This window comes from Brassica oleracea, chromosome C4 (assembly GCF_000695525.1).
Source record: "Brassica oleracea var. oleracea cultivar TO1000 chromosome C4, BOL, whole genome shotgun sequence".
In the NCBI taxonomy this organism is placed as follows: Eukaryota; Viridiplantae; Streptophyta; class Magnoliopsida; order Brassicales; family Brassicaceae; genus Brassica; species Brassica oleracea.
Genome location: NC_027751.1, coordinates 34,102,107 through 34,118,433, shown reverse-complemented (window position 1 = coordinate 34,118,433; position 16,327 = coordinate 34,102,107). Strand labels below are relative to the sequence as shown.

The 16,327-nt window shown below is 32.9% G+C and overlaps 1 protein-coding gene across 4 annotated transcripts; it reads right to left on the bottom strand.

Moving 5' to 3' along the window:
• Positions 1 to 5,413: 5,413 nt before the first annotated feature.
• On the bottom strand, positions 5,414 to 9,421 carry LOC106342658 (probable ADP-ribosylation factor GTPase-activating protein AGD14). Of its 4 annotated transcripts, none has more exons than XM_013781654.1 (14): positions 9,160 to 9,421; positions 8,780 to 8,878; positions 8,638 to 8,699; positions 8,457 to 8,544; positions 8,303 to 8,364; positions 8,135 to 8,231; positions 7,685 to 8,050; positions 7,184 to 7,585; positions 6,981 to 7,097; positions 6,778 to 6,897; positions 6,601 to 6,681; positions 6,219 to 6,351; positions 6,069 to 6,108; positions 5,414 to 5,922 (listed from the first exon to the last, which is right to left on the bottom strand). In XM_013781654.1, exons 2-14 carry the CDS (start codon positions 8,876 to 8,878, stop codon positions 5,793 to 5,795), a joined length of 1,797 nt encoding a protein of 598 aa, XP_013637108.1. In that variant the 5' UTR covers positions 9,160 to 9,421; the 3' UTR covers positions 5,414 to 5,792. The 4 variants fall into 4 exon arrangements, with proteins under 4 accessions (XP_013637108.1, XP_013637111.1, XP_013637110.1 ...); XM_013781657.1 differs by having other exon boundaries at positions 5,414 to 5,919; XM_013781656.1 differs by having other exon boundaries at positions 5,435 to 5,922; positions 9,304 to 9,410.
• Positions 9,422 to 16,327: the final 6,906 nt, after the last annotated feature.

The following is a 16,327-nucleotide window of genomic DNA, read 5'->3' as shown; positions in this document are numbered from 1 at the left end:
GGTGGTGGTGGGGGTGGTAATCGGGTTTATGCTAATTTAGTGTTTAGGGTAATTTTAGGGTTAATTTAAGGTTATAGAGGGTTTCAAAAAAAAACTTAGGTTTTGTCTTTAACTTTTATATAAATGTATAATTATAGTTTTTTATTTAATTACCATTATAGGGATTTCAATTATAATTTCACTTTATTATAAACATAAATTTATCAAAAATTAAGAAATTATTAGATAATACGAATTTGGAAAAACTTAAGAATTTATTAGTTATTACAAATTTATAAGAATTTCAAGACTTATTAGATATTAAGAAATAATAAAAACTTAACAATTTAGAAGATATTACAAATTTATAAAAACTTATTAAATATTACAAATTAATAAAAATTTATGAACTTATTAGATATTACAAATTTATGAAAACTTACAAACTTCAACAAGACTCTTCTAACTCATCTTCAGAAACATATTTGTCATTCGGGGAAACAACTGGCGTCACATCATAATCTGAATCATCTTCCACAACAAACGATTCGACACGCAACATTTCACTTGGTGCAATAACTTGGTTGTGTGTATCATCTTGTAATGCAACAAGAGCATCTTCTGTTGTTTCTCGAACCCCTCCAGAGAACACTTTTGTACATGGCCACCAGTCGGTTGCTGATGCATTACGAACGCGCATATAAGGAATGAAACAAATTACTTGATAACAATTACCAGATAAGAGCGCGGAGACATACCCACGATTCTAGATTTATGTTTTCGCATCCCTGGCCTACATTTGTATCAAACCATTTACATTTTAAAACCATGATACTCAAGCTTCATTATCAAGGTTTAGTAGTCAGTGTATGTGATTCCACGTATTTGCACGCCCTAATGTTGAGTTCTCCTATCTTGGCCATGGCTATGTGTGTGTAAGCAGTATCCCCGTGAATGGTAAATCGGCCAACATGTATAATTACGCTACAGTCCTTGTACAAAATCCATTATCTCCAACAGAAATTCATATGATTTACTCGCTTCCTGAACCTGTATATATCAATTTGAAAATTATAAGTGATAAGTTTTAAATACACACTGATAATCAAATAATATCATAAACTCACATAGTTTTTCACTCATTCTTCAAAATGTTGATCTTTCGCTAGTTGTAGATCATTACTGCTTAAATGTGAGTTTATTTCCATCATAAACTCCTAAAACATCATGGGCAATTGTAGAAAGAGATTATAACTTACAATTGACATTGATACAAATGTGATACATATAAAATGGGAGAAGTCGTTGAAAATGTGATAAACATCCTGAAATTGCGATGTGGACATTTTTGGCAAGCAATTCCTTAAATGCAAATGGGAGAATTTTAGCATGATAACGTGGCAATCATGATTTTTTCAGGCATGAAAGCTTCGAATTCGTCTCATCTATACATCTACTAAACTTTGAAGCGTACCAATCTGTAAATTTTATATCATTATTCAACCATCGCAAGAATTTCATTTTTCTCTCTTGGACAACCGAAATAGAGGGATCAACATCTTTGCATCATCTTTGATATGTAACTCATGCCTTCTGCACAAATCATATAGATCCATCATCGACTTTGCATTGTCTTTTGTCTTCCTGGGAACATTAAGCATTGTGTTGATAAGATTATTGAAAAAAAGATTTCTGAACGTTTATATACCATGAAATTTTACCACATTTAGACCATGGTATATGTACTATTTATAGTCTATTATATGGGTTTGGAGTATGTTTTAGAGTCTTTTCAGGTTCATATGTGTTTTGGAGAACTTTGGTGATTTTGGAGTTATTTGAGGTGCAGAACTGCACACAAGCGTCAGAAGTTTAGATATGGATGGAAGACTTTCCACGGTGCAATTGAGCCCATAATTTGACACAAGATAGAGCTTTGTTAGCTTTCCAATTCCACTGATTTTAGGTCCATCTGAAGGTTAGATCTAAAGTTATGCTTGTTTTACTAAAAAATGGTATGTCTAACTCACAAGAGGAAGCTGTCGAGGATTAGAAGGAGTGTCGATCAAGGTGAGGCACGACACTGATACCAGAAGACGGGTCGAGTCTATTTCATTACCGACTTAAGCCCAAAAGTCACCACAAATTACCAGAATGCCATAGTCGACTTAAAACCATATTTATGTATTTTCTAAGCCATTGTTTAGGCTATGCTTTCTTTTATGATTTCTATGCTTCCTATTCTTTCTGTTCTACTATCTTAGGTTTTCTCTTAGGTTAGGAGAGAAGATATGAACTCTTTCAGGGTCCTCGTGGAACTTCTTTGGTTTTTATTACTGGTTCTATTTCATCTATTAATATATGATTTAAGTGACAACTATCATGTCTGAATAGATCTCCTGTTGGATTTATGGATTTTCAAGGGTTTTGATAAACTTCTGAATTATAGAACTGTTAGGGTGATTATTAGATCTTTCACAGAATTGATCATACTACTTGTGTTCTAGAGTAGCTAAATAAAATTCTGAACTTAGGATTATAGACAACACGAAAGTAAGTTTTTTACCTGATAATAATTATGCTGAGCTAGGTTGTTAGATAATATGCGAGAGCTGGTCTAGGAATCTAGTGAACATATCGATTAGGTCGTTAATGTTTATCTAAGGAAGTATTGATCGATACCTAGTCAATAGTATCGATCGACATTCATTCCTTGTTCGCGCGAGAGCTAGAACAAAGACTTAATCATCTGATTACCAATTGCACGCGAGAGCTGGATTACTTGTTTATTGAATTTGAGTTCGAGGATTAACCCTTAGCATCTATAGATTATATTTCTAATAACCTGAATGAAACCCTAAGTCTAGCACTACTTCTTCCATCACAAACAACTTCTCTATTTACTCTTTATTGTTTTATATATTTTGACCTAATTTGATCTGACACTCAAGTGTATTGTGTGAGATATCAAATCTCTGTGGATATGATCCTTGAGTACTGCAACTGATCTCTTATTTGAGATAGTTGCTCTTCGGATAATTTGAGCACATTTAATTTGGTGCAAGCCGGAGACTGCAACTGATCAAATCAGCAGATCATACGCACGATCAGTAAATCTAGGAATATGAAATATCGATAGACACCCTTTGAGCACAAAGAACTATATCACAAAAGTCCAAAATAAAAGAAAAAACAGTGGCAATTTTTACTAAGATTTTTCATAACAAAGTTATAGAGATCAAAAGATACCATAGATGTTATGATGGAAGCCTCGAAGACATTCGTCACAACATATTCTCCATTATTGAACAGGTGTCTTTAGATGCTATGATGAAGCCATGGCTTTAAAGAAGGAATCGTTATGATAGTTTTTTGTAAATGCATATAAACCAAAATCAAAATCAGCAAACTGAAAATATATGTATGTGTAAAAAGTTTAACATTCTAAAATAAAGAAATTTACTAAATCGAAAGCTACATAAATGTTAATAGTGGCTTCGTTTTTTTCTATTACGGATGTTTTATCTATAGTAAATTAGGAGACGTTTTAAATGATTTAGCTTTCATCATAAGCTAACATATAATATTCTATAATAAATTCTCAAATATTCTTGTGCTTATAAGAGAAGATTATTTTTGGAATATCTTGTTAGTAAAAGTATATTTGTATAAGGAGAATACCTCGAGAATAGATTACACCAAAAATTTTGTTGACAAATAACATTATAAATATTTAAATATTAAAAACATAATACTATAAAAAAAATATTTCGTGAATTGATTTCAACTTATTATGATATGACACAAACTTCACAATAAATATTTTAATTTAAATATTAATTTTTAAATAATCTAGGGAATAGCTAGCTTACAACAGAGTTTTATTGACAAATACTAATATAAATATTTAAATATTAAAGGCATAATATTACGAAGATATCTTGTAAGATGATTGTAACTGATTTATGATATGAAAAAAATAATATAGAGAATAAATTGCAACAGTTTTTTTATTGACAAAACCCACTATAGATATTTAAAATATTGAATATATTATTTGAATTAACAAAATGATCATATAAATCATGTTACAAATATCATATTCTAAATTTATACATTGATGATAATGTAAAATTATAACTTATGCATAAAATATAACATCGTATACACAGTTCAAAATGAATTTAATTATAGTAACAAATAATAATACTAAATTTTATAATATAAATTTATTGATAAAATAATTTGACATATAGCTATATAGTTCATATAAAAAATGATATATATATATATATATATATATATATATCATATATATATTATAGTATAATTTTGATTGTTTTTTTTAACGTCTGATTAATTATGCTATTACAACGATGAGAAATATTACGTAGACGATTCTACAGCCGACAATTCTACCATCATATGAGAATGCACGTCTGACTTCATCGCTCCGAGCCGCCCTATGAGATCCATGTTCGATGATACGTTCTTGCACCTTGCTGAAGACCTCTTGTAACCATTTTTTCTCTATGGTCTGCATAATTTGCGTTTTCTAGAGTTTGAACCCCAGACCTCCTTGTGTAGAAGCATTAATCCTTGGTAAGGTTTCCACGGTATAATTTTGATTGTTAATAATTTTATAATAATATTGATTAAATTTGTATATAATAATAGTCTAGTGATTTGATAACTCTACAGTATTTACCAATAAAGATTGTTTGTCGACAAAATAGGTTAAATAACAACAATTTTCTTTTATTTAAATTATAAATTTTGTCTAATCAGCAGTCTAATCATCAAGTTTAGCAAGTCTAATTCTAACCATATATTACTTGACATTCTATGTAAATTTTTCTTAGTCACAATAGTAAGCTAATTAGTCAATTAAATTATAACATTTTCACTTAAATTTGTTTTCAATTAATAGTATGATATGTTTTTCCTCTTTTTCTTCTTTAGCCTTTTTCTTTTGTCTATTTTTTATTTTTTGTGTTAATCACATAAATAAGATTTTAAGAAATTATATAAAATGGCCCAAACTCAAGTTTAATTCCAAGCAAACCTAATGATTTCTCTACTAGAAGGAATACCAACAAGAACAACAATGAAAGAGATCATATAGCTCCCGACTTTCACTAATTTTAGTGAAAATCCGCAGGATCTCCAACGGGACATAACTTTCACAATGTCGGTGTACCACTAGAAATTTGTGAGTGTTTTTTTGGCATTTTAGTCATATTATTCTTGAGAACTAGATTTCAGATTCTAGTCCTTACTGGTTTTTAGATGCTAAGCTTCTGTGAAGCAAATTAATACTAATTTCTAGGACCATTTTGATCCATCGATAGTCCTAATTGTAGAGCAGTTGAGTTTTTTTAAAAGAAAACCTTAATACAAAGCAAACTTGGAGCAAAAGGCAAAATTAACTCAATGTGCTTAAACTTCCAATATTCAGTTTTGACAAGATTTTAATGATCAAGGTAAACTCTTTTACAAAATTATACATCACAAATGATCCTCAAGATTTTTAAAAAGGTACCACCCTCAAGCCTCAAGCCTAATAAAACAACATTAAAGGGGAAATGAAATATGTTGAAACCAAGGAATAATAATCAAACCTATTTCAAAATGATGCTTATAGAAAATCCTAAACCCAGACGACCCCAAATTCCTCTCCACGTTCATGACTAGTACCTTCCTTTGCTCAACCTTTTTTAACAAATATTTTGATTCAAATTGATACCTCAATACTACACTTTTGAACTCAATCCTCAAACATTGCATATTTCAAGCTAATGCTCTCGCTCTTCTTACCCAAACGGGTTTCCTCCTGAAGGGAAAGAAGGGTTCGAAGAATTTGCAGCAAATGGGCTTCCAAAATTTTGATATGTTTGTTGAGTGTCATATGGAGCGCCCATGTTTCCAATTGGGCGTAAGCTGCTACAAAACCGACAGTTATTACAACAGAGTAAGAAACCGATGTTTTGCACTACCAGGAATCACAGAGAACTAACTATACGCAGCAGATGATGTTATATTCATTATTGAAACAAAGACTATGAGTTAACTGAATCAAAAAGTAATACCTAGGTGGCATGCTTCCTGGTATTTGAGGAGATATGTACCCTGCGAATTTGGGAACAAAAATAGTTTCATCAAACATTTCGAAAGAGTCAACGCATTATTCAATAGCAGAGATAAGTAAAGCTACGAAAATGAAAATAGTGATGCTTTACTTGGTGGCATTGCAGATGGATGACCTGAGACTTGAGGGGGCATACTGAAATGATTGTGTAATCCTTGAGAAGGCATCATACCGGAAGGAGGCAATGCACCTTGCAGAGACGCAATGGAAGGGAACATGGTTTCCTGTACCATTTTAACATCACTTAACACGTAACAACCAATCGGTTGGAAAGAGAATTTTCTCGGACACAAGCGTGAGCCGAGCAAAGGGAAAAGGTTTAACCAATTAGCTCATAAGCTACTTTTTTGTAAGCTTTTTATTAAGTTCTCAAATCACGCGAAATATCTCCGTGCTGCGAGCTAAATTCCAAAACATGCTTGCTTTCACACAGAAAAAAATTCTAGATAAGGCAAACGAGCTAGAGGACATACTGTTCGTGTCACTGACGGTGGCACAGAGCTGAAGTCAAAAGGGTTCATTGACCTGGCTGGTTGGGGAACATTCTGATAAGGCTGTTACAGGAAAGATACTTTATTTAATCACGAGAAAGCAATGTCACTGACGCTCAGATTCTTTATGGAATTAGATATTTTCAGAAAAACTTTTACCATGGTGTTATTATATTGCTGCAAGCCATAGGGCATGCCATAGTGCATGCCATGAGGTGGACCGGCTTGCCACCCGGGCGCTGCTGCATGGTATGATTGGTAGGTAGCAGTGAATAAATCCTGCATGACATTTACATTAACAGCCGCAAATTTTGTAAAATATATAAATCGTACAGAAAAAAATGGCTTAAAGAAATAGATACCGCAGGTAATTCTGTTCTTCCGGATGGTTTAACTTCAGACGGAACTCCTTGAAGAGGATGCAATGATGGTGCACTCATTGACCTTTGTACATTAGATGAAAGTCCTGTGTTCCATGGCTGTAACCAAAAAAAAGCCGATCATATCATTCCCGAAGCAGAACCTTCGTTCAATTCTTTCAAAAACCATGCAGTGAAGTGCCCACCTGTTCATTTAATTGTCCATTTGGAGGTGGTGCAAAGATTTGTGACGTGGAATGACCAAGATGCGCTGGCCCACTAGGTAATGTAGATGTCTGAACTGGCCCAGATGAAGGCGCTGCCAACTGAGAGAGAAGTGAATCCACAGAGTTTCCACTGGGTGGTGGCTGAGATACATTAAGACTAGGAGTAATGGGCGCCGCATCGAAAGATGCCCAATTATCATTACTTGCACTTGCTGGCTGGGCAGCAGGTTGATGTGTGGCCGATATTGGTGCTTGTATTGCAACAGATGGAGCAGGAGGTTCGGGATCAGCATCAAAATCAATCAAGCTCATAGCAGTCTCCATCTTCACTTCCGGTGGATTCTCATTTGTGGTGGTTAAACTACTCGATGATGCAGTGGGCTGACATTAGGAGAACAGAAAATATCACAATCGTCTCTTTCCACTCTTAAGAAAAATATGCCATTTTATATTCTTTACAAGACAATGATAAAGCCAAACCTTTGCAATCACTGAAGAATCACTATTTCGGTTGACTTGTGGTTTTGGAGGTTCTATCACGCGAAGAGGAATAACACTGTCACCCAAGATTTCCCTGACGGGTCGAGCTATAGGAGGGCTAGCTGAACCCAAGTCTTGTACTTGCTCAGGTGAATGTGACTCTTCTTCAGGTTTTTTTCTTCCCCCAAATCTATCCTCTCTGCGCCAATCATTCAAGACCTCCGGACGAGAAGGGCTTTTTCTGTTACCTTGCTCGAACCCTGGACTCATCCCACCAGGACTTGATCTGTCACTGTAACGACGCTCATATGCATCTTCATATGGTGGACTTCGTGACCCACTAGAACTTCGTGTCTCATTGTCGCCCTGTAGAATATGAAATTACAGTTCACTCTAGACCAGTCAGGCTTTTATCCAAAGTAAAATGATTACAGAAGACATTGTTCTCACCATTGGTCCTCTAGGAGGCTTGTCATCATTCTTCTCATTCGTGTATCTTTTATTCACATAGACCTGTCTGATGAAGTCCCTTAACCGCTCTACATTACTGGAAAAATCAAAATAACAATCAGTCACATCCAACATATCTCTGTAACAAGAAGAGAGATAATATGATACCTTCCGTCAGGTGCTGACTGCCTCTGTTGATCCAGTCCTTTAAAATAAATATCCTTAGCATGCTGTTACAGAACATTAGAATTTAGAAAAAAAGTAAACAAATTATAGATACTGAATGACAACTGCCAAGAAAACAAATTATGGGTTGCTTTACCTGATTGCCACCTTCTTTTAGAGCAGAAACTTCTTGTGATGTGAATTTTGCCATTGAAATCGATTTAACACGATGAGTAAACTCACGGCTGAGACAATTACATGCATATATATCAATCAACAACACAACACTTCCATAAACACAAGAATAGGAGATAGAAAAAAAGAATCTAAGATCTTACTGTATTCCACTGCAGTTGGTACAAACGAAAGTCCAGAAAGTAGTGCAAACATATTGTGGTCCCTAACAAAACATATAAGTTAATTATAATGGAGATGAAGAAGACGGTACAAAAAAAAAAAAAGAGAAAATAAAAAACTTACAAGGCTGTTGCAGTTAATACACCTCTTGTTATCGGGAAGTTTGAGAAGACTCCTAATAATCCGCTCGTTCTTCTCGTCTTCTTTCACTCCACCAGCCATCTGAATGAATAAAACTCAATTTGATCATCAACTTATCAAAAACTGACAATTCGAATGAAACTAAGGAACTCAGGATCGATCAGTCCAAGCTACTTTGAATCAGCCATATAACGCTGCCGAAATACATAGAAATTACAGAATTATCCGCTCGATCTTAGCAGAAAGTAAAGCATAATAAACACAAGATTTGATACTAACTTCTACCACCAGTAAGCCTTAAACAAAATAGATAACTGATTATGCTTTAGATCTAGAAAATAGGGAGGAAGACGATGGGGAACCTGGGAGACGAATCTAGCTAGTCAGGGATTATACTTTTCACTTTTGACGATGAGGCTGATTCAACGACAACGATCTAGAAGCTTGTTGAATCAAATCGCAATAGATGATTGAGATGAGAGAGAGAGAGAGAGAGTATCTTGTACAGCTAAGAATGGTCTGCGTTACTTAGAGCGCGTGAGAGAGTACAGTTGAGATTTGAGGAAGGACATGGATGGAAATAATTAACCGCGTTAGATGAGGAATAGACTATTCCGAATAGTATTGACGGCCGCAGTCTCCTTGCGGGTTGACTCAGGCTAGAAAAGGTTGTGAACTTGATTGCTTATGGCTGTAACTTTGATTTTTCTTTAATAGAATTTTAAGCTGTAAAGTTTTATACTGTAGCTATCTCTATAATATTATCTAAAAAATCAGTTTCTTACGTGTTGCGCTCACGTTAACTTTCACGATGGTTGATTAAGATAATACCCTTAATGAATCAAATATATCTAATTATCATTATTAAATATTTTTTTCATTTTTTTTCTTTTTTATTTAGGTTTCCTTTTTCTTTATTTTTTTAAATAACCAATATAATAGAGACAATTAAAAATTCTAAAAACGAAAATATCTTTTATATATATAGTGTAATTCATAATAAGGAAAATTCACAAAATAATCTTGATTTTAAAGTAAATAAATAATCTTCCCTTTTAAAAGATAATCTCAAACAACATAATATATATTTTAAAAGTATTAAGCATTTTATTTAAATCAATCTATTTCTCAAATTATTACAAAATAATTAAAATAACATAAATTAAGATATTTTTAATGAATAAAATTTAATTTAAACTTTTTTTATTTAAGTTCCCTTTTATATTTTTCAAATAACATATATAATAAATAAAATATTAATAATATTTAATACGAATATATTTTTATATATATAATGTGATTTCATAAAAAAGAAAGTTTATAAAAATAATCTTGATATTAAAGAAAATAAATAATTATCCCTTTTAAAATTTATCGGTTATGTTTTTATGTAACTTTGTACATATCATCTTTTTGTTTTTATAATTTTGTTTTTTTTTAAATTAACATATGCTAAATTACTAAAAAGAACAACCAAACTAATACGATAAATAGAAATAGTTATACCTTAATTTGATGGAATATATGTAACACAATATACCCACAAGATGAGTAACTAAACAAATTCAAAAAATTTATACAAAGTCAAACATTAAATTAAAAATAATATTTTTTATTTATAGTAATATTTTTATACAAATAAATTATAGAACGGTTCAACATATTACAAATAAATATGAGTTTTATAAAAAATATTATAAATATATTAACCAACTATTACAATTAAGTATTTTGTATATATATATATATATATATATATGCATAAGGTTTCAAAGGACCATCAATGTTATACTTATTTATGTAACTTTGAATCGTCAACACTTTAATTTACTTTTATTATTTGATTCTCAAAACAACATATATTAAATTACATAATCTTACTGAAATATGTTTACAAGTCGAAGACAAGAATAAAACTACATCAAAAAAAAAATAAAAAAAAAATAATAAGTTGTACAACAAAAATATTATAGTTGAATCAGGAAAGTAAATGTTATCTAATATATCCAAATAATAACCAAACTGTCGAGATATTATATGTCTAAAACTATATGCTAATTAAAATAACATAATGTTATTTAAAAACCTTTCATATTGGTTACAATATAAATAATAGAATAACAAAAAATAAAAAATAAAATATTAATAAATTTTATAATGTATTTATTTTATAATATTTATATCCGTGCATGAGCACGGGAAAATCACCTAGTAAATTTTCAAGTGTAAAGTTTTTGCTGTGAATCGGTACTATTAAAAGGAAAAATGTCCTAAAAAAATCTACTTAAATAAGGTTGTTGGACTAAACTATTTATTATTTGTTTGGTCCAACAATTATTTACTCTAACTATACACAATTACTACTTTAATTATACGATATCTGTTTCATAGACCACGAAACTACGCCATCACTTTGTTTGCATATCTCATCAGCTTTGTTCGGTAGCGAGTAGAAAAACCCTAGCCGACGGAGACGTCGTCGAGTCGAGGCTTCTGGGTTTCCCAAGAATCCAGACCTTACGTAGCACTTCTTAATCTTCCCTATGACTACAACGCGTTGGAGCTGTCGATTAGTGCTGACATATGCAGATTCTAAATTAGTGACCAGACGTACGACGACAATTTGCAGAGGGACATCAGGTTCAGTGGCGGGGATCTTTAAGGGTGTTTTGACGTTTCCTTAGTTTCATTCTCGGATCATTTTTGTTCGGTCGGTTGATTTGTGATTGGTTGGATAGCATATTTATATAAAATTTCCAGCCATTTGATGAATCGAGTTGAGTTAAAGAACTTTAGTTGTTAATGTAGTTGCCTTAGTAGATAAATCTGATTTTGATGATTAGTATATAGAGACTGATCGTTAGATGAAACCTCTCTCAGAGTGGATTCAAAGTTTGATCAGCAACAGAAGTTGGCTCAGGAGGTATTTAAGGCTGCTGGGTCTTGAGCTCAGGACCAGATATATATAATTTGACAGTAAACAAAATTTAGTATAACTAAAGTTTTGGTTTGAACTGTCCTTAATTGTTTCCCAAGACACGATGGGAAGTGAATATTTTGTTTTTTTGTGCAAGAGAATGAAACTCATATGTTTATATATCTATTGTTGCAGGTTATGTGAACTACTCAATTTTACAGAAGAACCTTGCTCCTATCAACGTGAGTTTGTATTGACTGCTTAATGGTTTGTTTGTTTGTAACATATTTCAGCAAGGTTGTGGAGTGCCACCGAAGGAAGCTCTTGATGGCCCCATTAACACTCACTTTAGCTCTTAGAAAGATGACTGCTGAAGGTGCTGCTCAGCAAGGCTCATGATGAGAGGTTAGAGCATCTTTATCCCACAACCCCATAATGAGTTTCTTAATTGTTTTTTAATAGTATTTAAGGAATAAAGTTGATTAAGAGACTTGGTTAAGAAATTTGAGCTTTTTATGTCTCCATTGCAAATCTCTTATTTTGGGGTTCTTAAAAATAAAATAATATTAAATATTTTTTATTAAAATTAAAAGAAAATTTATTACATAATACATAATAAAAGATAACATTTTAAACATAGACTTTTAAATAAAAACATGAAAACAAAGATTATTACAATAAACGAGAATTATTTGAAAGAAGTATAAGATATCAGTTGTTGTCTTCATCACGTCCAAATTTTTTCCAAATATGTTCAACCAAATCATCTTTCAGCTGTTCATGCATTTGTCTATCACGAATTCTTGTTCGAACATCCATCGTATTAGTGATATTTGTAGGGATATCCGTAGAATACGTGAGATCGACAAGTGACAGGTGGCAAATCGGTATAGCGAACAACACTCATATCCCACGTTAGATACACGAACCACGTGGTCTCTTGTGATTGGAGGTAATCTCCACCATATGAAGAAAAAAAAGCTCACACCCGATCACCAGTTTCGTCGTTCCATTTTTATTTAAGTCCATAAATTAAACAAAAAGAAAAATAAAAACACAAAAAATATAATAAAAAAACTTTATCTTCTTTTTCTCCTCCTCTCATCCTCTCGCTCAAGGAACCTCCAAATGACGAGAGTTCTAATCTCGTCTCCATCTTCCTTCTTCGGTTCACCCTTGCTCAAACCCTCTTCCCGCCACGTAGCTGGAAGAAGCCTTCAATTTCGTAACAAGTATCTCAGTACTACCGTACGATTCAGCTTAAACGAGATTCCTTCTCTCCACGGCTCGGTCGATATCGGGGCGATTCTCACCAGAACCCTCTTTCCTGTCAAACACCGACACGTGTCCACGTAGATACGCCTCTCGCTTACCCAAATTAAGACACGGTTCTACCTTAATTGTGTGTTTTTCATTTATTTAAACAACAAAAACCTTAAGAGACCCCCCTTAAATACCGCGATAATGATGGCCTTAGTATATATTTGAATTGAGCTAATTTAACTTCTGTTTTTTTTGTGCACGAACTAATTTATCTTTGTTTTTTTTATGTTGCACCTATTATAGATTAGAATTAATTTGGGTCAATTGGTTTTTAAGCCTAGAACATAATTTTTTACACTTACATAGTTCAAACGTTTGGCAACATAATTTACTTTTAACATTATACGGTTATATAAATATAAATATATAGTTATGACTATTTTTTTTTAATATTATGATTGCTACAAATATTCCATCTACGGGAACAACATATCATACACTATCTTTAAAAATATTAAACGAACCCATACTCATATTAGTATGCTGATATGTTCAAAATTCCAAAATCAATATTTTGGTATATGTAAGTACTATGATATTTTAACTACTATTCCAATGAAAAACACTATTAGTTTTGGAGTGCATAACTTATGAAGTTTAATATACTACCAATTCAATATAATATACAAGTGCACTATGTTATTAATTGGTAAAGATAAATTATGATAGGTAAAGCGTTAATTTGAAAATAACCTTATCACCAATACTGCAAATGAAAAATTATATTAGAATAAATTAATAAATAGTATCAAATATATTATCATTCCAAAATTAGTGTGTACAAAAATTGTGTTACCCACAAGTTATACCAAATTTGATCACTTATAGATGTGCTAGCTAACTTAATATCTCACAAAATAACTAACTTAAAAATCTAAGCATTCAAAAATATCTAAAAATTATCATAAAATCATTTTCTAAATCTAAAATAAAAATAATCTTACATTGGTGAGTAATAAAAAAACTAATATTGTCATATCAATTGATTTTGTTTTTATTTCTACTATTATGTTTTCACTTTCTCCGAATCACATAATAAAACAAATTAATCAAAGTATAAAGAATCACAAGTTTTTAATTTTATGTAATATATTAAAAATATATGAAATATTAATCAAATGTTTTAAAAAATGTTATCAAATTTTTAGGATTTGATGTTAGGAGTTTTCAAGGCTCTTAAGACAAATGATGTAGTATAAAAGATTGTCGAACCAGTTTTGAGGGATATCAAAGCACCGAGAATGTAACTAATCACTTAATCTAAGTGCAACCAATGATTTAGATGAGTTTTAAACTACTACTAATACAAGAAAACAATTTCAGAATGATACTTTCTTGACTAAGGGAAAAGAGAACTCATGGGCATAGGGATTATACCTTGGGTGATCAAGTATGGAACTAAGAATGGCAAATGATCAATCAAACTATCGACCTTAAGCCTAGACACATTTCTAAGCAAGCTCCATGTCTAGATGAATGCTCATTTGCTAACATATCTCAAACATCAAATGTCTTTGGTTGAATAATGTGAAAGCAATCATTACTAACAAATCTATTAGCTATCTTAGCACCTTTAACAACAAATGTCTTTGGCAAAGTATACTAAAAGCCTAGGAGAGTTGTCTCAGGCATTTCATCGAACACCTTTCGGGTGGGAAATGCCTATCGATCAAATTTTGAGTGGCCAACTCAGAAGATGCATTATGAATACTCTACTAGCAAGGAACAAGAATGATCTACACTAAAACATCCTAGAACTAACCTAATCACCCTTAATCTCCCTAACCCATGAATTCAAAAAGTGATTACTCACTAATCTCTATGATTCCTCTTAAACCCATATTGAATTTCAGATTAATCATGTAGAGGAATAGATAAGAAATCAACAAAAACACAAGATAAAAGCAATGAAATCTGAATCAAAAGAAGTTTTACTAGTTGTTCTCTCCAAAAGAGATTCTCTGCCTCTGGTGGCTTACAAAAGTACTTAACTTAGGTTTAGGCAATGTAAAACGTGCATAATGAAATGACCAAAATACCCTTCAAAACGCGAGCGACTTGAGCTGGTCGCTCTGGCTAGGAGTGACCTTGGTAGGTCGCTCTGAGAGGTCGCTCCAGGATGCTCGATTTTGATGTCTCCGGACGAGAGGACGCGAGCGACCTTGGTGTGTCGCTCCAACAGGTCGCTCTAAACATCGGGAGCGACTTCGGCACGTCGCTCTGGGAGGTCGCTCTAGGGTCAAATCTGTGTGTCTTCGGACGTGAAAACGCGAGCGACCTTGGTGTATCGCTCCAACAGGTCGCTCCGATGAACTTTCTAGAACTCATAGGGAGAGAGGTTTGAAGGTGGGAGCTCATAGCCAAAAGAAACACACAAAGCACTCAAATCAACATCTAAATTCAGCATTAGTACACCCTCTCTTATTATACTCTAGCTTCTCTAGGCCTATCTCAACTCTTTTCATCCGTACACTCATCATCATGCATTCACACATGCAAATCAGCCAACTCTCAAGTTCATTAAGAATAGCATCAAGTGAATTCTTGCAAATGGTTAACTGGTCCAAATCATTTGGGTAAGGGGAGGCTTTTTGATCAAGTGAGTCAAGGGGTTCAAGATATATGATATTTAAGGTGGTATACTCTCAAGACAAGTAGCCTTGACAATGCACATAATATATCTAAGAAATGGATCAACTCATGCATACAATGCTCAATCCCCATTGTTCTACCATTTTCCCAAACATATATGATACACATTCATTTCCCAATTCCAAACCCAACTCATATCTCTCACTCAATGACTCCAAAAGCATTTCCCAACATAAAACTCTCTCTTTTTTTTTTTTACAAGGGATTTCTTACACTTTTTGAACACCTCTTAGCTCATACTAATTTTGCTAGCCCTTTTTTTTTTTAAGGGCCAAGACTTTTCACAAATTGAGCTAGAAGTTTCTCTACTTATCCCATAAAGACTAGTCAATTAAGCACAAGAGTTCACTCTTTTCCTTCAACTTTCTCATACCCCCAAATCAAACTTTACAACACTCCCCCCCCATCCTATGGCTAGACAATAATGTGCCTAATCTAGCAAGAATGAAGATCAAGCATTGTCGTTCCCGATACTCTCAACATTATGTGCATGTAAGACTTTCCGAAAAAGGCCTCACTCATCAATCAATGAAGGCTTAAAAGGAGGGAAGGGCTTTGAGAATGGGTGTACCACTCGAGTTTGTCAAAAAGATTGGCATAAAAGATGTGACAACTCAAGTGTGTATATCCATGATTCA